Source organism: Microcaecilia unicolor, chromosome 6, assembly GCF_901765095.1.
Source record: "Microcaecilia unicolor chromosome 6, aMicUni1.1, whole genome shotgun sequence".
In the NCBI taxonomy this organism is placed as follows: domain Eukaryota; kingdom Metazoa; phylum Chordata; class Amphibia; order Gymnophiona; family Siphonopidae; genus Microcaecilia; species Microcaecilia unicolor.
In genome coordinates, this window is record NC_044036.1 from 27,689,356 (window position 1) to 27,709,315 (window position 19,960).

Sequence of the window (19,960 nt, forward strand, 5' to 3'; positions counted from 1 at the left end):
CCCTCTTTCTATTTGGCATTATACACTGATGCCTCAGGGACGGGAGGGTGCCATTCTTCTCCAGAAAATTATCATACATCTTAGAGTGCTATTGACTGGTCCTTCAGGGGCTTCAGGCACTTCTGATTTTCAGAACAACCAAAATGTTTGACGCAATGGGGTCACTATTTAGCCAGAGGATATCTAGATAAATCAGTGCGGCTGCATGTAGTCATTTAAAGATATCTGAATCTCTGAGATACAGCAGACCTAATAAATCTGAATTTCTGCTGCCAACTTAACTGGGTAACTTTTAACCAGAGAGTGGCCGAATATTGCCGTTATCTAGCTAGTTTAAACCAACTCTGTCTCCTTATTTTAAATGGAAAGCTTTCGTTTGGACATTTCCATATGTATAACTTTTGGCCACACATTGAGAAGAATTTTAAAACGGGGTGCCTAGGTGAATTGGGCACAGGCACCTATATGTCTGTCTATTTCTCTTTAGTACAAAATCTGCAGAAATCATGTCCACATTGAAGATGCAGACATTTATACCTGCTCGATGGCAGACGTAAATTTTGCATAAAATACAAGCCTATTTATAAAATACAATGTGGTTTATCCCTGCTCTTTCCCTAAGTGTGCCCGCTTGCACTGTGCATACTTTTAGGCATGGCCTAATTTTATAAGTGGTCATTTTTTTTTTTATTTACATTTGTACCCCACGCTTTCCCACTCATGGCAGGCTCCATGCGGCTTACATATTATATACAAGTACTTTATTTGTACCTGGGGCAATGGAGGGTTAAGTGACTTGCCCAGAGTCACAAGGAGCTGTGCCCGAAGTGGGAATCGAACTCAGTTCCCCAGGACCAGAGTCCACCACCCTAACCACTAGGCCACTCCTCTTTTTGAGTGTAAATCAGTGTATTTTGCATGAAAGTTTTATAAATTGGCTCTCAATGGTTAACTCCTGAGGTTGAGTGGACAGTGGCGTTCCTAGGGTGGCTGACAACTGGGGCGGATCACCGATGCGACACCCCCCCCCCCCCCCCGGGTGCATTTTTACCTGCTGGGGGGGTGCCACGCGCCTGTAAGCTTCGCTCATTCCCTGCTCTCTCTGCCCCGGAACAGGAAGTAACCTGTTCCGGGGCAGAGGGAGCAGGGAATGAGCGGAGCTGACAGGCGCGCGGCGTGCACCCAGGGCAGACTGCCCCCTCCGCACCCCCCCCTTGGTACGCCACTGTGAGTGGATAAATGCTTTAGAGTATCAACTCTGACCAGGTAGCTATCCAAAAATCAGGTTGGTTTCTGCTCCCTTGAGGACTGGATGTGACTTTCTCTCCCTATTACCCAGTTATGTTTTGACAGTTTGAATATAGATATGGCAGAAATAATTGATGAGCGCTCACTTCCAAAACTCATTCAGTCTGTTTTTTTTGTCAGTTTTGTCTGATAGGTAGTTAGCAGCTTTTGAACTAAGTGAGTTTGGCATAAAGAGTATTGAACAGTCATTAAAATACCAAGGACTTAGTGAGTTTTGGTACAGGAATAAGCTACACTAAATGAATCTTGCCTTGATAACGAAAATTAATCACATAGCTCAAACTTCACAAAAAATTGACTTGAATTTTAGAAAAAAGCTCATTTCCCAACCTAAAAAAGGCAAAAGCCGATCCTTTTTGGGGAAAAAAGTTGTTAAAGGCTTAATTACGATAGATTGCAGATGCGGGGGATGAGAGATGGACAGGTGATGCTAGAAAGGGGGGGTGATATCGAGTGATGGTGGATGCTGGAGGGAGAGAGATGGATGGGGTGATGAGGGGAGTTCTGTGAGGCTTTTTGGAAGAAAGAGGTAATGGGTCCCCTTTTTCGGCATGTGCAAATCCCACCTGCATTTGTTAAATATGGCAAAAGGTTGTAGAAATATTCTACGCCGCTTCCTGCCTTTTGGGCAGATATTCTCCTGCTAGCTTGGTGGCAAAGGTTTCCATGACATGAAGGGTTTTGCAGAATGCTCACAAAAATTGTGCACAAGTTGAAAATTGACTTTTTACCTTGACTTCATTTGAGATTTTGCTCTTAAATGCTGTTTTGTTCTGTTTGTTTTTTTCCCCCCCCAGGAATTCCCAGTTCCAAGAGGAGTATTCTCTGGAACAGATTCAGAATGCAAACAAGATTCATGACTTCTTGACCCTATTACAGTGCTGGTAAGGAAATGCCCTACTTGCATATCAGTTCCTTGTAGCTGTTCTTCTTGAGCTTGCACTGTCAGGTTCTACAGCTTGGGGTCTCCACCTTATTAGGTAATTGACCACCGGCACCTGCGTTACTCACAAGAGTCTTCGTCATCTAAAAAAGATTAAACAATGAATCTGCCCTTATGGGCACAAAACGTTACTGCTCAAGTAATCAATTATTCCAAGCTTAAAGGCTAATGCTGTTCCTACAGTAACTTTAGGCTTAGCTTACTGACCTTTCCCAGTGCCAGCTTTGAGCCTGTGCACAGAATTATTGCTTTTTCTGAGGGCAGAAAGGACTTGCTAAAGATTTTCAGTTGAAGGACCTGTTGCTGGAAAACAGGTAAATTATGAGGACTGTATACTGACAATTTCTTTTTTTTTTTTTTTTATTTCTAACATATTTTTTCAGTAGGATGAGGTGCTGACATTAGTTCTAGTTCAGCCGGCCTTTAAAGGTGATGGTGGATATGGGGGGGGGGGGGGGGGGAGAAAGATGGGGTAACTGCAGATGCGGGGGATGAGAGATGGACAGGTGATGCTAGAAAGGGAGGTGATATCGAGTGATGGTAGATGCTGGAGGGAGAGAGATGGATGGGGTGATGAGAGGTAAAGAGAGTGGGTTGATGGTGGATACAGGGAGAGAAAGACAGATGAAGTGATGGTGGAAGGAGACAGGGTGATGGTGGATGCGCAGGAAAAGAGGGAGAGACGGGGAGGGGGTGGATGCGGGGGGAGGGGAGAGAGACGGGGGAGAGGTGAGATATGGATGGAGGGTGGGACATACGGGAGAGTGGAGAGACGATGGGGGAATGGTGGATGCAGGGGGGGAGAAAGAGACGGGGTGATGGTGAACGTGGGGTGTGAGAGAAAGAGATAGATGGGGTGATTGATGCGGGGGGGGAGAGAGACAGACGGGGTGTGATGGTTGGGGGGGGGGAGAAAGGGGGAAGATATGGAAAGCTGTAGGTAATTCAGTGAAAAAGGATGCTTTAAGCTTGGATACTAAGAATGAATGAAGTATAAATGGTTAGAAAGGCATAAAAAATAAAAAAGCTGAAAGAGAAAGATGAGTGTCAGATGAATGTAGTGGAGGAAGTGAAGTCTGGAGAGAAAAGAAAACCCTGGCAAGAGTTAAGACAACAGAGCATAAACCAGAGACTAGGACCAACATGGTTAGAAAAACTAAATGGCCAGACAAAGGTAGAAAAGAATTTTATTTTTAATTCAGGATAAAGTAGTGAGGTAGCCATGTTAGTCTACGCTAAAGGTTAAGAAATAAGTCCAATAAAAACATATCACACACTTTCTGTGTGTTTTTATATTTTTGTATCTGTTAATTTCTAATGTAGTGACTTGTTTATGTCCATTTTTTACATTTGCTTCTGTCTTTGGTGGTGGTTTTGCACAGTATGAGGTGGGGGGGGGGGGTCACACGTCATTTTGTATTACTTCTGTTTCAATGTATGCAGAGTCTGGCTTCTTAGGGGTTCAGATTAATTTTTGTCTGCATATTTCTATTTGTAGGTTATAGTTACATATTTACCACCCTGTTTACAAAGCTGCGCGACAATTCAAAGTGAATGGGCTGTGTGAGCATTAGGGCACTGGCAGCTGCTAGCATGGCTTTGTAAACAGGGGGGTTAGTGTATTTGGTGAGGGTCTGTGTGTCTGAAAGGCCAGTTATTTTGTTAAAGCACTGAATTTCTATGTAGGATCAATCTGTATTAATCTAGCTTGTTTAGTGCCCACTGCAATGTTTACGGTGCTGCATTTTCCTAGATAGGCTCTTGTGTGATTCCTGGAAGTTAATGCTATTATGGTATGCTAGAGTTGCTCTATAGGTCCTAAGTGACTTTTGTAGGCTATTGTATTACTTCACAATATGCGTGGTACTGGATTTTTAATTTGTATTTAGCTCATCATACCTCTCATAGTAGCTGGAGGTGAGTTACGTTCAGGTAGAACAGGTATTTTCCTGAGCCTGGAGGCTTAGTCTAAGTTTGTACTGGAGGTAATGAAGAGTTAAGTGACTTACCTAAGCTCTCAAGCAGTAGCAGCAGGATTTGAACCCTGGTTTCCCTGGTTCTCGGCCCACTCAGGGGTGTAGCCAGACTGTAGATTTTGGGTGGGCCTTGGCAAAAAGTGGGTGGGCACCAAGTGTTCTCCACCCCACCAAAAAAATAGCTGGTGGAAAAATGCTTCTCTCCACCTTGACAGTCTGCAGCAGGCAGGCGCTGAAAACTGAGAATGTGCAGGTGCTGGTATCGTGGAGAGCAGCGTTTTCATTACCATCAGGGGGAAGTCTTCAGCTAGCAGAGATTGGGATCCCCACCAGCTACTGCTAAATGTGTATTACTGTTGGGTGGGCCTGAGCCCTATGTGGGTGGGCCCTGGCCCACCCCAGCCCACCTGTGGCTACGCCACTGGGCCCACTTCTGTAATTATTGGATATAGCTAATACAGAATACCTAGTCCGAATGTGTTGTGTAACTCTACAGTAAACTAAAGAGCATCAGATCTAAAGCCTGGTGACCATTTGACAAAAAGGTTTGAAAGGTAAATCATGTTATGGTTGCCAGTAACAGGGTTTTTCTCTTTGTGCTGCTGAAAATCACTGTTCATATGGCCGACAGGAGGATGCTGGACTGGGAAACTAGGACCAACGGAGCCAAATGTTGAAGTACCTGCATGTATTTCCAGAATGCTGCAAATACTCTTCTGTTTGATAATTTCTGTTATTGTGGTACATTGTTTGGATGTTTTCGGCACATAATTCCCTGGAGTGTATTCAGTGCGTAACCACAGAAGCAGGCCTTTAGAGCATTGTTTGCTGAGGAGATAATTCTTCAGCAGCCCTGTTGGTAGGATAATTTTTGTTTTTGAAGGGGGGGAATTGAGAGAACCTACTGTTTGGGGGGGGGGGGGGGGGTAGAAGAGAGATTAAGAGGCTACCGCTGTGGATGGGGATGTGAGCCAAGGCCGTTGCTGGGGGTGGTTGTATAGGTGATAAAGAATGACTGTGCGTTGCTGGGAGTGGATGGCACTAACTGGGGAGGGGTTAAAACTGCAGCTGTTTGGGGCAGGTGGGCAAGGGAAGAGAGTAGCTTCATCTTTGGCTTGGGTTTCTCTCCCGTTGCCCCGCCGATCACAGCCTAAAGTCTATCTCCATTGCCAGATAAGCTGTAGGTGGGTGGGCGAAGGAGAGAGCAGTTGTTTCCTATCTGCATCTTCCTGCTACTTTTTTGAATAACTTGCTGTGCTGATCTTGAGCACATTATGAATGTGTAATTTATAAATGTGCATAAAATGAGTACAAATTCCAGTTGTTCCAAGTCTGCCATCTAGATCCTTTGAGCCCTGGGGTAAGATTCCTCAACAGCGATGTGAAAGACTGATATCAAATTTTAGGGATAACATTTGGTTGTGATTTTATTGCTGCTAAAGGTGGTACAGCCAGTTAAGTTTAGGGGGGGACTTGTTACATGGGTGATATGGGTATTGGATAACTTTGTTCCTTGTATAAATCAAGTAGTAATTAAAAAAAAAATCGGTTGTGTTTGTTCAGGTTCCCTTTGTCTAATGTTACATTTTGTTATAAAGTTCATAAACCATTCAGTGTGACTTTTATGCAGTAAGGGAAATCAGGAGGGAGCAAAACTTTTTCGCATCACTATGCCTCTTCACATGCCTGTCGTGTGTCTCAGATTAAATTGCTTTAACCCTTTAAGTGTCCAATGTTCCTGTAATAAGCCATATGGGAACACTGGACACTAAAGGGTTAAACCTGATTGTCCTGTGACTTACCGTATATTTCTTGTACTTTGGCCCATCCAATTAGTGATTTTTTTTTTTTTTTCTGTACTGTCCTACTCACCTTTAAGAGGTACCCTCATATAAGGTCAGAAAAAAATGAATACATTGAGCTTTGAATTTCTGGTCATAATGCTGGTGGTGGTCAGCAAAATGGTGATTGCTACCAGCTGAATATTGGGCCCTACATCAGAGCCTCCAAGTTAACCCAGTTCCAAGCTGGAGATTTTGGATTAGAGAGTTACACGGGGACAGAAATCTTACCCATCCCCGCCCGTCCCTGCTGGAATCTTACCCGTCCCCACCCATCCCCACTGGAATTTAACCCATCCCCACCCATCCCCGTAAAAATTTAATAGTACATAAAAGAAAGTTCCAGTCAGCTCCCTCAGTCTCTCTCTGGATTTGAGCCACAGCACTGTAGGCAAGGAAGGAACGGAAGTTGGAACTTGGAACACTCTGGTGCGCACATGTAAGATTTGTCTCTGATTCACTGGCAGTGTGTGCTGAGAGGTCGCCACATGCACGCGCCAGTAGGTCAGGTGACATCTGATTCTCGTGCCTGTGTCAGAGTTGAGGTCTGTGCACCAGCCTGGGAGCAAAGAGGATTAATAGTAACATAGTAAGTGACAGCAAATAGACCTGAACGGTCCATCCACTCTGCCCAATAGTCACACTCATGATCAATTCATCATTAAATCAATGAGTGTGATATTATATACTTGATTATGGTCTTTCTTTCGTGTTTCTGGAACAAAAACCACAGAAGTCTATCTGGCCCCATCCTTATGTTCCAACTGCTGGAGTTGCCATCGAAGCCCACTCCAGCCTATTCATCTTCTCATTTGGAGGACACAGACCATAAAAATCTGTCCAGAACTGTCCTCATGTTCCAGCCACTGAAGTTGCTGTCTAAGCCCTTTCCAGCCCATCCTACACCAGATTGCCATGTATGAGACACAGACCATACAAGTCTGCCAGGTATCAGCTCTAGTTCATCACAGCCAGAGTCGCCATCTAAGTGTCACTTGACATATCCACACACATGCAGCCATTTAAGGTTAGCACGCCTTTTTGAATTCCGTCATCATTTGTGACTCTACCACCTCCTTAATGGAAGACTTTCAACATTTATGCTGTTAAAGCAAGGAAGAAGAGGAGGAGGAGGAGACAGCACTCAAATAAATTGGTATTCGGTAGATGAGAGGCTGGTGCAGGTGCAGCTTACACTTCCACGGGAAGCCCACAGAACTGGTTCCATCCCCGCGGGAACCCCGCAGGAACTGCCTCCGGCCCCGCGGGAACCCCGCAGAACTGGTTCCATCCCTGCGGGAACCCCGCAGGAACTGCCTCCGTCCCTGCGGGAATCCCGCGGGTCCTGCGGGATTCCCGCGGGGACGGAAGCCGTGCAGCTCTCTATTTTGGATTTCTGACCACCCCATCCTGGTGCATTATGGGATTTACAGCACTGATTTCAATGGGCAGGATCAGACACTACAAATCCCACACTGCTTTGTGATGCAAGTTAAAAAGAAATCAGGGCTGGCCTAAAGTCTCCTGCCTAGAACTGGATAACTTGGCATCTGTACGTTACATGTATACAGACTTGTGTTGTGCTTAATGTTTTGACACTTGTTTCCTAAATCAGGGAACAAAAGTGCTCTGAATGTGAGTAATGGTTGTGGAAGAAGTTTTTTTTCTTTGACGGCAGTAGATTTGGTTGGGCCTCCTCCTTCTCCTCCTCCATGCCCATCCCCCTGTGGTCTCTGTAGCTTTAATATCAGCTAGTCTTTTTGGCTTCCAACAGCCCGACTTCAGATGGCGCAGCAGCAGCGATCCTGGCTAGTGAAGAATTTGTCAGAAGCCACAAGTTGGAGCACAAAGCTGTTGAAATATTGGCGCAGGAGCTGGTCACGGATTTTCCCAGCTCATTTGAGGAAAACAGTTGTATAAAAATGGTTTGTACTGATGCGTTTTGTTTCTCCCTTCATTCTTTCCAAGAAGACAGTAAGAAGGTCTTAGTTATAGAGAAATCCCATCATATCTAAACTGATGGTGCCTCTCTTCTTTGAGTAGTAAGGAGAAATGAGAATCTTTCATGCCATGTTTCCTTAGATATAGAATTTGCACATTATTTATTACACACACAAATGTTTGATGGTGTTTCCTCCTAGGAAATTGGGCAAGACATAGTCAACTTTGTGATCACAGGCACTGACCAATGGCAGGTAGAAGCACTGGTGGCTAAGGTTGGAAGAAACAGCAATAATTGCAGGCATAGTTTGGGAGGGAGATTGGGGGCAATACCCCTCAAATGCTGATTTGGCTGTTCTCACCCCACCACCAATGTGATTTCTTGCAGCCCTCCAAATTAAGAAGGCAAACTCTGCCTCTAGGGTTAAATGAAGGAGTGTATCAGAGGGGCAATGAGGTGTCAATTGTTCCTCCCTTACCTGGAAACAGAAAAACGTAGGCAGATAAAGACCATATGGCCTATCCAGGCCATTTACTCTCCATATCACACCCTACAGATCCTATGTATTTGTCCCAAGCTGTCTTGAATTCAGATACTGTGTTCGTCTCCACCACTTCCTGATTCTGGATCCTTTCCTTATTGTCCCACCAGACCAGTCCAGACGCTTGGGTTTGTGTTTATATTTTGTTACATTTGTACCCCGCGCTTTCCCACTCATGGCAGGCTCAATGCGGCTTACATGGGGCAATGGAGGGTTAAGTGACTTGCCCAGAGTCACAAGGATCTGCCTGTGCCTGAAGTGGGAATCAAACTCATTATATTGGAGACTAAACTACTAACATGCAGTGTCACGTAAGAACCCTGTGCAGCCCCCTGGCCATTCAGAATTTCCCAGTCTCCAGTAAATGGTAGGCTTTCCATGCAACCTCTGATTTGGTACAATGCAATACATCTCAATTCTTATAATCTACAAGTTACCCATTCAGCTCAGTGCGGGTGACAGACTAATAGAGGTTGGAAGAATCCAGGAAGTTAAGTAATAATGGATAATAACAATTTGTTACTTTAAATAAATCAATAAGAAAATTAGGATGTGGTTAACAAATGTTCCTGAAATGGTCCCAGGTTCCTCCCCCCTTTTGTTAAGGGGGTTAGGTTTTTTTTTTGTGCCTTAAACCTTTACCTTGCAGTGAAAACCTTGAGTGCTGAAAATTTAATTGCTTCTCAAGACAGTTTGACTGTTAGTGCTCTTTTTTTTTTTTTTTTTACCTGCTGTGGTTTACCTGGATAAAAGAGCTGATGCAGAAAGACTTTTGACTGCTTTGGTTTACCCTAGCCTCTGTGCAGGGTTGCTGGTGTATTTTTACTATGGTAGTGCTGCAGGATGAAAGCCCTTTTTGTGAGGTATGGAGGTCCACTACTATGGCGGCAGGCACAGGAGCACCATTAAGCAAATTTCTTGTATGTGTCCAGGGCAGCTGCATACCAAGGGCGGGGCGGTGGGGGGAGTTCACCCCGGGTGTACGCCGCTGGAGGGGTGCAGAGAGCAGCCATGTGCCTGTTGGCTCCGCTGGTTCCCTGCTCCTTCTGCCCCAGAACCAGGTTACTTCCTGTTCCAGGGCAGAGGGAGCAAGGAGCCAGCGGAGCCGAGAGCCGCGCAGTTGCTCCCAGCAGCCAAGAATGCCCCCGGGGGGGGGGGGGGGTGCGCATCGGCGATCCGCCCCGGGTGGCAGCCGACCTAGGATCGTCACTGGTCCAGGGAGAGGTTATTTTCATTGGGCTTAGCACCCCCTGTTTTGAAAAGTTGGCTTCTGTGGCGGCAGGAAAAAGCAGACTGTGAAGGGAGCTAATGGTTTCCTTTTTTTCTTGGTGCCAAATGACCACTGTATGAAAAGTACTCGTTCCTCTGGCCACGTGCAGCCGGCAGTTAATGTGGGTCACTTCCTCCTCTGCTGGCTTAGACCGACTGCATATGTGAATGTGTGGGCCTCTCTAAAGCTATGTTTTTATGTACCCCGTTTAGTTGTAGGTGGATTAGAAATTTTTAAATTCATTCTCTGTGGTTTTCCAATTCCAGAAGTTTTGAAAGCTCATTCTACAAGGGATCAGTCTGTTTCTTGGGTGAAGCACTCCTTAGTTCCTCATGAAATTTGCAAAGCAGCAACCTGGAAATTTATGCATTCCTTTGCCCTTGAGGCCAAACTATTAATGACAGGGATTTGTGTCCCACCTTTGGTAAATACTGCATTGGTACATCCCAAGTGTCTAGACTGGTCTGATGGGACGATAAGGAAGGATAAATTAGTTCTTATTGCTAACTTGCTTTCTTTGTGTCCTCCAGACCAATCCAGAACCCACCCGTGGTTCTTAGCTTAAGTTTTTGTTTTCTATCTCCTGAAGTGTAAAGATTTTGAATGGCTTGTTGTTCCTGTTTCCTCTTTAGTCTGGAGGGCTATATTCTTTGTTCTCTGAGCAGTTTGTTCCTGGTGCAGTTTTGCTTTTAATTGCTTTTGCTCTACTGCTTTTTTATGATTAATACTGACTGGCCAGGGGGTTGCAGAGGGTTCTTAAGCGATGGCATCACAGCTTAGTAGTTCACTGTCTCCACTGGCAGGACAGCACAAATCAGGATTACTCTGGAGGTACTCTGAAAGAAAATTAGCAGGTAAGAACTAATTTGCCCTTTGTATCTCTCCTCCCAAAATGCCTAGTGCAGTGGTCCCCAAACCTGGTCCTGGAGGCACCCCTGCCTCAAGTGTATGCAAATATCTCATGAATATTCATTGTGGATATACTGAAAACCTGACTGGCTGGGGTGCCTCCAAGCCCAGGTTTGGGAACCAATGGCCTAGTGATTAGACTTATGGCCTGAAGGGTAATTCTCATTTATTTAATTCTTTCATCACTCCACAGACTTCAAATGCTGTACTAGAGCCCTCAGAACACCAGACACAAACCTCAAGAACTAGCAGGGGACAGCCAGGAATACCAAATATTTGCATAGCTTGTTAGAGCTGTGTGTGGGTCAGTCACTTATTCTAGAGCCTCCGGGGGTGAGTTGTGCTTAAGGTGCTGTTGCTGATGCTGTGCAGGTGAGGATCTCGGTTACTATAGTTTCTTTAGGTGGGTTATGATATGAGCCGAGAGGCTGCGAGAAGGTGCTATGAAAAGACGGAACTGAAGCCAGAAGATGTGGATGTGATTGAACTTCATGACTGTTTCTCAGCTAATGAGCTCATCACATATGAAGCCCTGGGTCTCTGTGCAGTGGGTAAGAGTAATTGATTTATTTAAATAAGACTTAGCCCTACAGCTTTCTTCCTTTTTCATCTTCCTTTTCCTTCTGTTTAACAGATTTTTTTTTTTACTGCATTTTTCAACAGTTGCCCAAGGTGAGTTTTATTACTGTCTTATGTTTTACAGGGAAGGCTGGGGAACTGGTTGATAGAGGAGACAACACGTATGGAGGGAAGTGGGTCATAAACCCCAGTGGTGGGTTAATTTCAAAGGGACATCCATTAGGTGCTACAGGTAAAATTCTGATTTGGACCTGGGGGATTCTTGGGGTTCTGGGTCAGGACTGTCTTCAGAAGGTAGCAGTAACATCTCTGTGGAGCAGAAAGGTAGAGGATTTATTTAAATTTAGCTCATGCTCGTTCAATGGTAGCTCGAAGCAAGCTATTTTTTTGTTATGTTAAGGTCCAGCAACTACTTCCATGCCTCAGAAAGCTTATGGTGTAAGGCGTACCTTAGACAATGGCAGGCGAAGCATTTAAAACACGGCTACCTGGTTTTCAGCCTGATGTAACCCTGATCTCTGTCCCCACTATTTTTCATCTTGCAGTGTAAAATCCCTCTCCTTATCCTGCTCCCACCTATGAGTTGTTACAAGGACAGCTTCCAAAGCCCTTTCCACAAGTAACTTTTATGCATATTGAGTACAGGCATTTGGTGGTGGTGTGAGAGGGGTGGATCTGGGGCAGGGATTGCTATACATAGGTTTCTATTACCTGCATATTCTCATGGCAAAATGTACCTGCAGAGAAAGCAGATGCAGGTACTTTTTCTTTACTCAGTTTTCACATTGAAGAGAACTGAACTGGAATTTAATCTGAGTTGTGGACAGTCTCCTGACCCCCCCCCCTCCCGAGGAGTAGAGGAGTAGCCTAGTGGTTAGTGCAGCGGACTTTGATCCTGGGGAACTGGGTTCGATTCCCACTGTATCTTGTGATTCTGGGCAAGTACCTGTATATACTATGTAAACCGCTTTGAATGTGGTTGCAAAAACCACAGAAAGGTGGCATATCAAGTCCCATTACCTTTCTCTTTCCCATTCCCTTGTAGTCCGGTGGACCCCACACACCAAGTAAAATCACCATGGTGGTCCAATGGACTCAACCTCACCCTCTCCAGCAAAGATCTACCTGGTGGTCTAGTGACCCTCCCCTCCCCGTCCCGTACCTTAAAAAGTTGGAGACAGGTGGGCAGGAGCAACAGCTCCTGCCACTGGGCCTGCCCGGAACAAAATGGCCGCACCTAGCTCCTGCCCAGTGCTTAGCCCCACTATGCACTGGGCAGGGGCTGGGCATCACCACTTTATTCCGGGCAAACCCAGAGGGAGGAGGTTTAGCTCCTGCCTCCAACTCTTCTTACGGTACAGGGAGGGGTGGTCACTAGACTATGAGGTAGATCTTTGCTGGGGAGGGTCCAGCAGGGGTGTGTGGGTCCACCTTATCACCAAGGAATCTTTAAAAGATTTTTTTTTTTTGGGGGGGGGGGAGGTGGGAGGGGAGAGGTAGGTAGGGAGCAAAAGCAAGCTGCCTTTGCAGCTGCATGTTTCCCTCCTCTTCGACAGCTCCAGAACATCTTTAAAATTAGCTCATTAAAGCTTAGGCACTCTGGAGCTGTGCATTGCCCGGAATGTTCATTAGAATACTGAGCTCATTGTAATACGTTTGCTTGTGGTTCAGGGTGGCTAACGTCACACGTTAGAACCACTGAAAACCAATTGTGCAAATGTGCATTACTTGCTAAATGTTTGCTTTAGACTGGCTACAGCAAATCTCAAGCAAACGTTAACAGCACAGTAAGTTTTGTGCATCAGGCCATCAGAACAAAAAAGGGACGTACTTGTGCTCCATGGCGGTGCTTGGTGGTCACTGGAGAGAATGCCAACACATGCACAGGCTGATGGCTGAACCATTTTTCTAGCCATGGGATCTTGCGCACCTCATCTGTTTTGCAACTACCTATTAGGCTAACTTAAAAACCAAGCGGTAGATAATCAGAGTGATTTTAAATCACTTGTCTGGGGTAACCGGGAATATTCAGTGGCATTTAATCTGATAGTGCTGGTGAAAATGGCCAGTTAATACCTAAGCTGGAACTGGCTATTTTATGGGCATTCACAAGGCGGAGTCAACACTTAGCTGGTTAAGTGCCGATATTTAGCACTTAAACAGCTAGGATAACTTACATAATCTTTCTGAAGTTCACTGTAGCCATTTAATTACTGAATATTGCACTTATCTGTCTGTTTTTTTTTTTTTCTGACTCTGTATGCCTGGATATGGCCTGGTATTGAATATCTGAGAATAAAGCCAGCGGCAGTCAGCAAAATGTCGAATGCTGCTAGCTGAATATCTACCCCAAGTGCCTGGGGTGGTGGAGGCATGGCATAGGGGGAGTAAAGGGTCATGGATTTGATATGCTGGCTTTCTGTGGGTTCAACCAAAGCGGTTTATATATACTATGTGCAGGGTTTTTTTGTCCCTAGTGGACTCACAAATCTGTCTTTTGTATCTGGGGCAGTGGAGGGTTAAGTGACTTGCCCAGGGTCACAATGAGCTGCTGTGAGAATTGTGCTCAGTTCCCCAGGTTCTCAGCCCACTGCACAAACCATTGGGCTGCTACTCCCCTCCGATGACAGTGTGGTGCACATGTAGAAGCATTGGAGAATACTTAAACACGTGCTGCTGTGGCATCGGCAGCACATCACCCCAGCCAAACTGGGACAGTAAGTCCACCAACCACATGACTGGCATCACTAGCCTACCAGGGAATGCCCGATCGTCCAATTCACCTTTTGTTAGTGAGCATTGGAGACTGCCGCCAGCTTAATATATCCTTGATATAGAGTTCAGAGGAAAGCAAAAATTGTGCAGACTCTGCACTGATGATGTAAAAGAAAATACTGGAGGATCTAACCGTATACCCTACAGGAGAGGAGGGATATGGAAGATATAATAGGATGTTTAAATACTTTAAAAGCATTAATGCATAAGAATCCTTTTTCCAAAAGGAAGGAAGCTGTAGAACTAGGGGATGTGATTACAAAGCTGCAAGAGGATAGACAGGAATATCATCATAAAACCACTTTTTTTTTCATGGCAAGAATGGTAGATGTCTGGAATGCCTTCCTGGAGAAGGTGGTAGTGATAAAAATGGTGCTACAGTTCAAAAAGGCATGGAATATATAAGAGATGGACTGCTATGAAATGGGTTTTATACTTAAGGGATTGGGGGGGGGGGGGGTTAAGATTAGAGGCCGAAGTATAGCGCAAGGAAGTTTGAGAACAGGAGACGGCATGATGTCAAAAAGTTGAAGCCAATTAGGTTAGACTGTTTCCCCTTCCCCTTGCAGCTGTCTTTCCAGGTACACTCAAAACAAAGCAAACAAACCTATGAGCTGCTGCATCCACATTGTCGTTCTTTATTGTTGGTAGCATTTTTATTTAATCTCACTTATATTTTCAAACATGCCAGCTTGTGCAGCATATGGATGTGCACAGAGGAAGTATAATAACAGAACTACTTTTCATAGGTACATAAGTACATAAGTAGTGCCATACTGGGAAAGACCAAAGGTCCATCTAGCCCAGCATCCTGTCACCGACAGTGGCCAATCCAGGTCAAGGGCACCTGGCACGCTCCCCAAACGTAAAAACATTCCAGACAAGTTATACCTAAAAATGCGGAATTTTTCCAAGTCCATTTAATAGCGGTCTATGGACTTGTCCTTTAGGAATCTATCTAACCCCTTTTTAAACTCCGTCAAGCTAACCGCCCGTAGTAATTTGTTATAAATCATAATCAGTGTGTTATTTGGAGGGGCTGGTTATAGGGACACCCTAGCACATGTTATATTCATTCAGAGAGAGTTTTTTCCTCCTGGTAAAGGACCACTAAAACAGATTTGTTATGAGAATCAGGTGCTCAGCATTGAGTTTTTATCTCTTTACTTATGATATTTATATCCCACAATAAACGTGAATTAGGTTGAAACCTGGGAGCATTTAAAATCTTTTTTTTTTCCTGTGCTTCGAACAAAAGATAAAGATTGGTTTGTGGTAACTTGCCCTTTTGTTTTTTGGGATGTAGTGCTATATTATAAAATGTGCTTAATATTTATTACTACTATTTAAAAGATAGATATTGAATAATCAGGGTACAGCTACCTTCATGCACAAGTCCAGAGTCAGTCTAAATGAGCCAACATTTCCCAGTTCTGTGGTGGTATATTTAATTCTTCAAGTCTGATTGTAAAAGGCATTTTTGTGGTGGTGGTGGTGGTGGTGTGTGTGTGTGTGTGTGTGTGGGGGGGGGGGGGGGGGGGTGGTAATCTTTGTCTCCTGGCTGTGTGTTTGTATATAGATGAGTCCCAGGAATAATGATGGCTAAGGGAAAGCAGCAGTGGAACAGCTGGGTTGGAGCTGAATGACATTTATATTCATACAAAGTTAGTTATTTTCAGTGGAAATTAAATCTGCCTGCTATGTGAATATTCCATTACTCTTTCATTATTGCTACAAAGTATTACATATTTAGGGCATATGCCTTAAACATAGATTGTTTAAATTTAATTTAAACCATATGTTCACATGGTTTTGTTTGTTAGACCCAAAGGCAAAACCTAAACAGTTTGGTATAAACTGTGTTTGACTTGTTTTGTACTGCTTGGGTCCTACTGATCTGTACATCCGTTATCTTGGTGAGTGGAAACAGTCAGGTGGGCTTACAGGAAGGGAGAGGAGTACAGGAGGGGAAGGGTTCTTGGGGTATGTTCTCTGTGCAAGTTTTTATTGTGCCATATTGGATAGTTCACTGTTTTTTTTTTTTCTTGTTCTGTATGAAGCTTATCAACCAACATGATGTGCTTTGAATAAAGATGATTAAAACATAAAGTTTGGGATATTACTGAGTTCTTCATCACAAGGACAAAATATAAGAAAACCAATGGACTGCATTAGGGGCTTATAGCCCATTTGGCTATGTTTAAACAAATGAGAGATTTGTATGCAAGAAAATGTTTTTTTATTATTTATTTTTATTTACTTGTTGCATTTGTATCCCACATTTTCCCGCATATTTGTAGGCTCAATGTGGCTTACATAGTACCGGAAGGTGTTTGACGGCTCCGGTGAAAACAAATAGAGTGATATTGTGGGAGGATAGTTCATGTGGCAAAGTCACATTTAGGGAAGCGTGCAGCGGAGGAATTGAGTTATGTCCATTACATATTTTAATATTGTTGTGTCGCAGAGATCAGGCATTTTGACTTGTGAAACATGTTCAAAACAGAATAATCCATTTGTACAAAAGAGAGGAGGTGAAGATGTGATTCCATGTGCTCCAAATAAAAGGAGAGTTTAATTTTACTTCCAATCTTTATAACACCAGGCTTCCCAAGGCAGATTACAGCAACAGTTAAGATGAACCCACCAGTAAACAGCATATCCTCACTGAAATTTGGCCATGTATTACTGTATTGTCTAGAACAGTGTAGAAAAAAAGAGCACAAAATACAACCGTTATTAGTGCTGTTTGCACCAGCTACAATAATGTTTGAAGCAGTTTTAGTGATACTCAATTTTATTTCATGATCTTTGTATGGGAACCTTTCAAATAAATTAAAAACCTGTCAAGTTAAAAAAAAAAACAAAAACCCAAAGCCTTTTGATCGCCACCGTTTAAGGCACTGCCTATCCAACTAGAACAGCTTTAGACTTTTTAGAGATGGACCATACATAGGGCAGTCCGTTATTTCTAATATTATTTGGCGATTGTTTTGGGTGAACCAGTGTGGCGGCAAGCTCCGCCTACTGCCGGCAAGCTCCACCTACTGGCTTCAACCCATATAATAGATGGCCCAAAGCGCGTACCGGCGTCTCCTGTTCTCAATCTAACCTTACTTCTATACTTGTTGTGCTTTGTTTGATTTCTCCGGTCTGCTTCTGTACTCAACGCGCTCTGTCTTTGATTTCTTAGGTCTGGCTCAGTGCGCAGAGCTCTGCTGGCAGCTGAGGGGTGAGGCTGGCAAGAGGCAGGTCCCCGGAGCCCGGATCGCGCTGCAGCATAACATCGGGATCGGCGGTGCTGCTGTGGTCACAATATACAGGATGGGCTTCCCTGAAGCACTGAACAGGTGAGAGTTTCCTCCCCCCCCCCCCCCCCCCTTCACGGCTGCTGATTCGTTTCGTTGCTTTCTGCTCTCACGTTATTTCAAACTTTTCATGATCTCGCCCCAAGTACTATGACACTCGAATTTTGCATTTACCCAGACTTTAAGGTGCTGAGATCTCATGTTTTTGTCCTTCCCTTTCTGGCCTAGCAAATTCATTCCCCGTCCGTTGACTTTAGAAGAGCCATGCTGTCGGTTGCTTCACACTCAGGGCTTTCAACTCTAGCAGTTTTCAGACACGTTTGCAGATTATCAGATGGCTATAATGGGTTATCAGAAATTAAGTGCTGGAGAGAGTCATCAAAAATGTAACTTTGCTGGGGATTAATTGGATTGAGGCATTGGAGGGCGTTCACCTGCCTAAAGCCCTACACTTTATAAACTAGGCGTTTACAAATTTCCTTTAGGGGGCCAGCACAAAAACGTGAAACCTGTGGCTGAGACTGTTCTCACCCCTTTATTCTCCGTTCTCCCAACCAAAGCTCAAGAGCTGAGAGAAGGAGGGGCAAGGCCTTACCTATTGTTTTTATGGCAAAAGATTTGGCTTGAAGAGCACTGGTAAAAGCCATTAGCTGCCCCCTCCCTCTTCACAAAAATGCTGGGAGCAGCATTCCAGGGTCAGTCCACTTCAGCTATGGCACGTCTGCACTACTTTCTCCTCTCTCTCTCTCTCTCCCCCCTGTCCTTCTTTACATCATTTTTTTTATCCTCCTACCCATAGGAGCCAACTTTTCAAAATTATTGGGGGTGCTAAGCCCAATGAAAATAACCCCTCCCTGGACACACACAATGATTTTTCTCAATGTTGGGGGTGCTCAAGCACCCACAGAGTCTACCCTGTTCTGTGTCCCAAGTTCCTCACTTCCCATATCTTAAGTCCCTCCCTTTCAATTTTTTCCCTACCTTTGTAGCCCCACTCCCCTTTAAAAGTGAACCAGCAAGGCTACCACATCTCTCTACTCACTGATTTGTAACTGAATCAGAAGCACTAACAGTATGGCAGATATGGGTTGACTTGGATTTCACTGTGTTTTCTTTAAACCAGTCTTCAGCGAGAAGAGAAGTTTTCAGCAAATTGCAGAATAGTGCCACCTCACTAACTTCTGATATAACTATTTTAAATATACATATGAAAACAGAAGGAAAAGGTCTCAGAAGTTTCAAAGCCAGTGACAGTGCTCATGCTGTATTCAACCACGGGCATAAAAACCTGTATTTCATATTTTTATGAAACTCTATCAATTTTTCTTTTCAGAACTGTGATTAAAGAACAAACTTAAATGTTTTTCAGCGATACTGTGCAAGCCTACTGTATTCATCCTCTGCTGATGGCCAGCGTTTCGCAGTATCACCACCGCAGCTGCGTTAGGGGGAAAAAAGAGACATACCTAGCACACCACATTGCCTTCATTCTTAGACAGTGGTAATTTTTGCATATATCTTAAGGGCTTGGTGTTAGAATTACCCTGATTACCCAAGCAGCAAAGGACTCAAATACAAATCTACGTATGCATCCAGCTTTTCCTATTTAAGCGCACAACTATGGAACGCCCTGCCAAAAATAGTAAAAACAACATACGACCATCTAAACTTCTGGAAAGAACTAAAAACAAACCTGTTCAAGAAGGCATATCCCACCGACCCAACATAAAAGCCAGAGAACCTGCAACACAACAAAACCAAAGATCGTAATGGACACACCCCAACCTCCCTCTTCCTCCCTAAGTTCCCAAATACATCAGCCATACATGTAACCTTATTCTATCACAATAACACCTTGTACCTATTCGTATCGGAACTGGCAAAAGCCATTACTGTACCATGTAAGCCACATTGAGCCTGCAAATAGGTGGGAAAATGTGGGATACAAATATAACAAATAAAAATAAATAAATAACATCCCATTTAAGAGCATGCAAAAAAAAAAAAAAAGCGGTGCAAAGAAAAGCTACGAGGATGGTATGGTAGTTGCGTTCCAAGACGTATGAAGAGAGACTTGCTGACCTGAACATGTATACTCTGGAGGAAAGGAGGAACAGGGGTGATATGATACAGACGTTCAAATATTTGAAAGGTATTAATCCGCAAACGAATCTTTTCTGGAGATGGGAAGGCGGTAGAACGAGAGGACATGAAATGAGATTGAAGGGGGGCAGACTCAGGAAAGATGTCAGGAAGTATTTCTTCACGGAGAGGGTGGTGAACGCTTGGAATGCCCTCCCGCGGGAGGTGGTGGAGATGAAAACGGTAATGGAATTCAAACATGTGTGGGACAGGCATAAAGGAATCCTGTGCAGAAGGAATGGATCCACAGAAGCTTAGCTGAAATTGGGTGGCGGGGGGAAGAGGGGTTGGTGGTTGAGAGGCTAGGATGGGGGAGGGCAGAATTATACGGGGTCTGTGCCGGAGCCGGTGATGGGAGGCGGGACTGGTGGTTGGGAGGTGGGAAATACTGCTGGACAGACTTATACGGTCTGTGCCCTGAAAAAG

At 44.4% G+C, this 19,960-nt stretch overlaps 1 protein-coding gene across 2 annotated transcripts in view; it reads left to right on the forward strand.

Annotated features, from left to right (window-relative positions):
* Positions 1-19,960, forward strand: part of SCP2 (sterol carrier protein 2) — a 134,032-nt gene that overhangs the window by 86,859 nt on the left and 27,213 nt on the right. For both annotated transcript variants that reach the window (XM_030205581.1, XM_030205580.1), the window contains 5 exons: positions 2,106-2,192; positions 7,843-7,993; positions 11,134-11,281; positions 11,434-11,541; positions 17,278-17,434. In XM_030205581.1, coding sequence (XP_030061441.1) covers positions 2,106-2,192; positions 7,843-7,993; positions 11,134-11,281; positions 11,434-11,541; positions 17,278-17,434 — 651 coding nt within the window. The remainder of the gene's footprint in view (positions 1-2,105; positions 2,193-7,842; positions 7,994-11,133; positions 11,282-11,433; positions 11,542-17,277; positions 17,435-19,960) is intronic.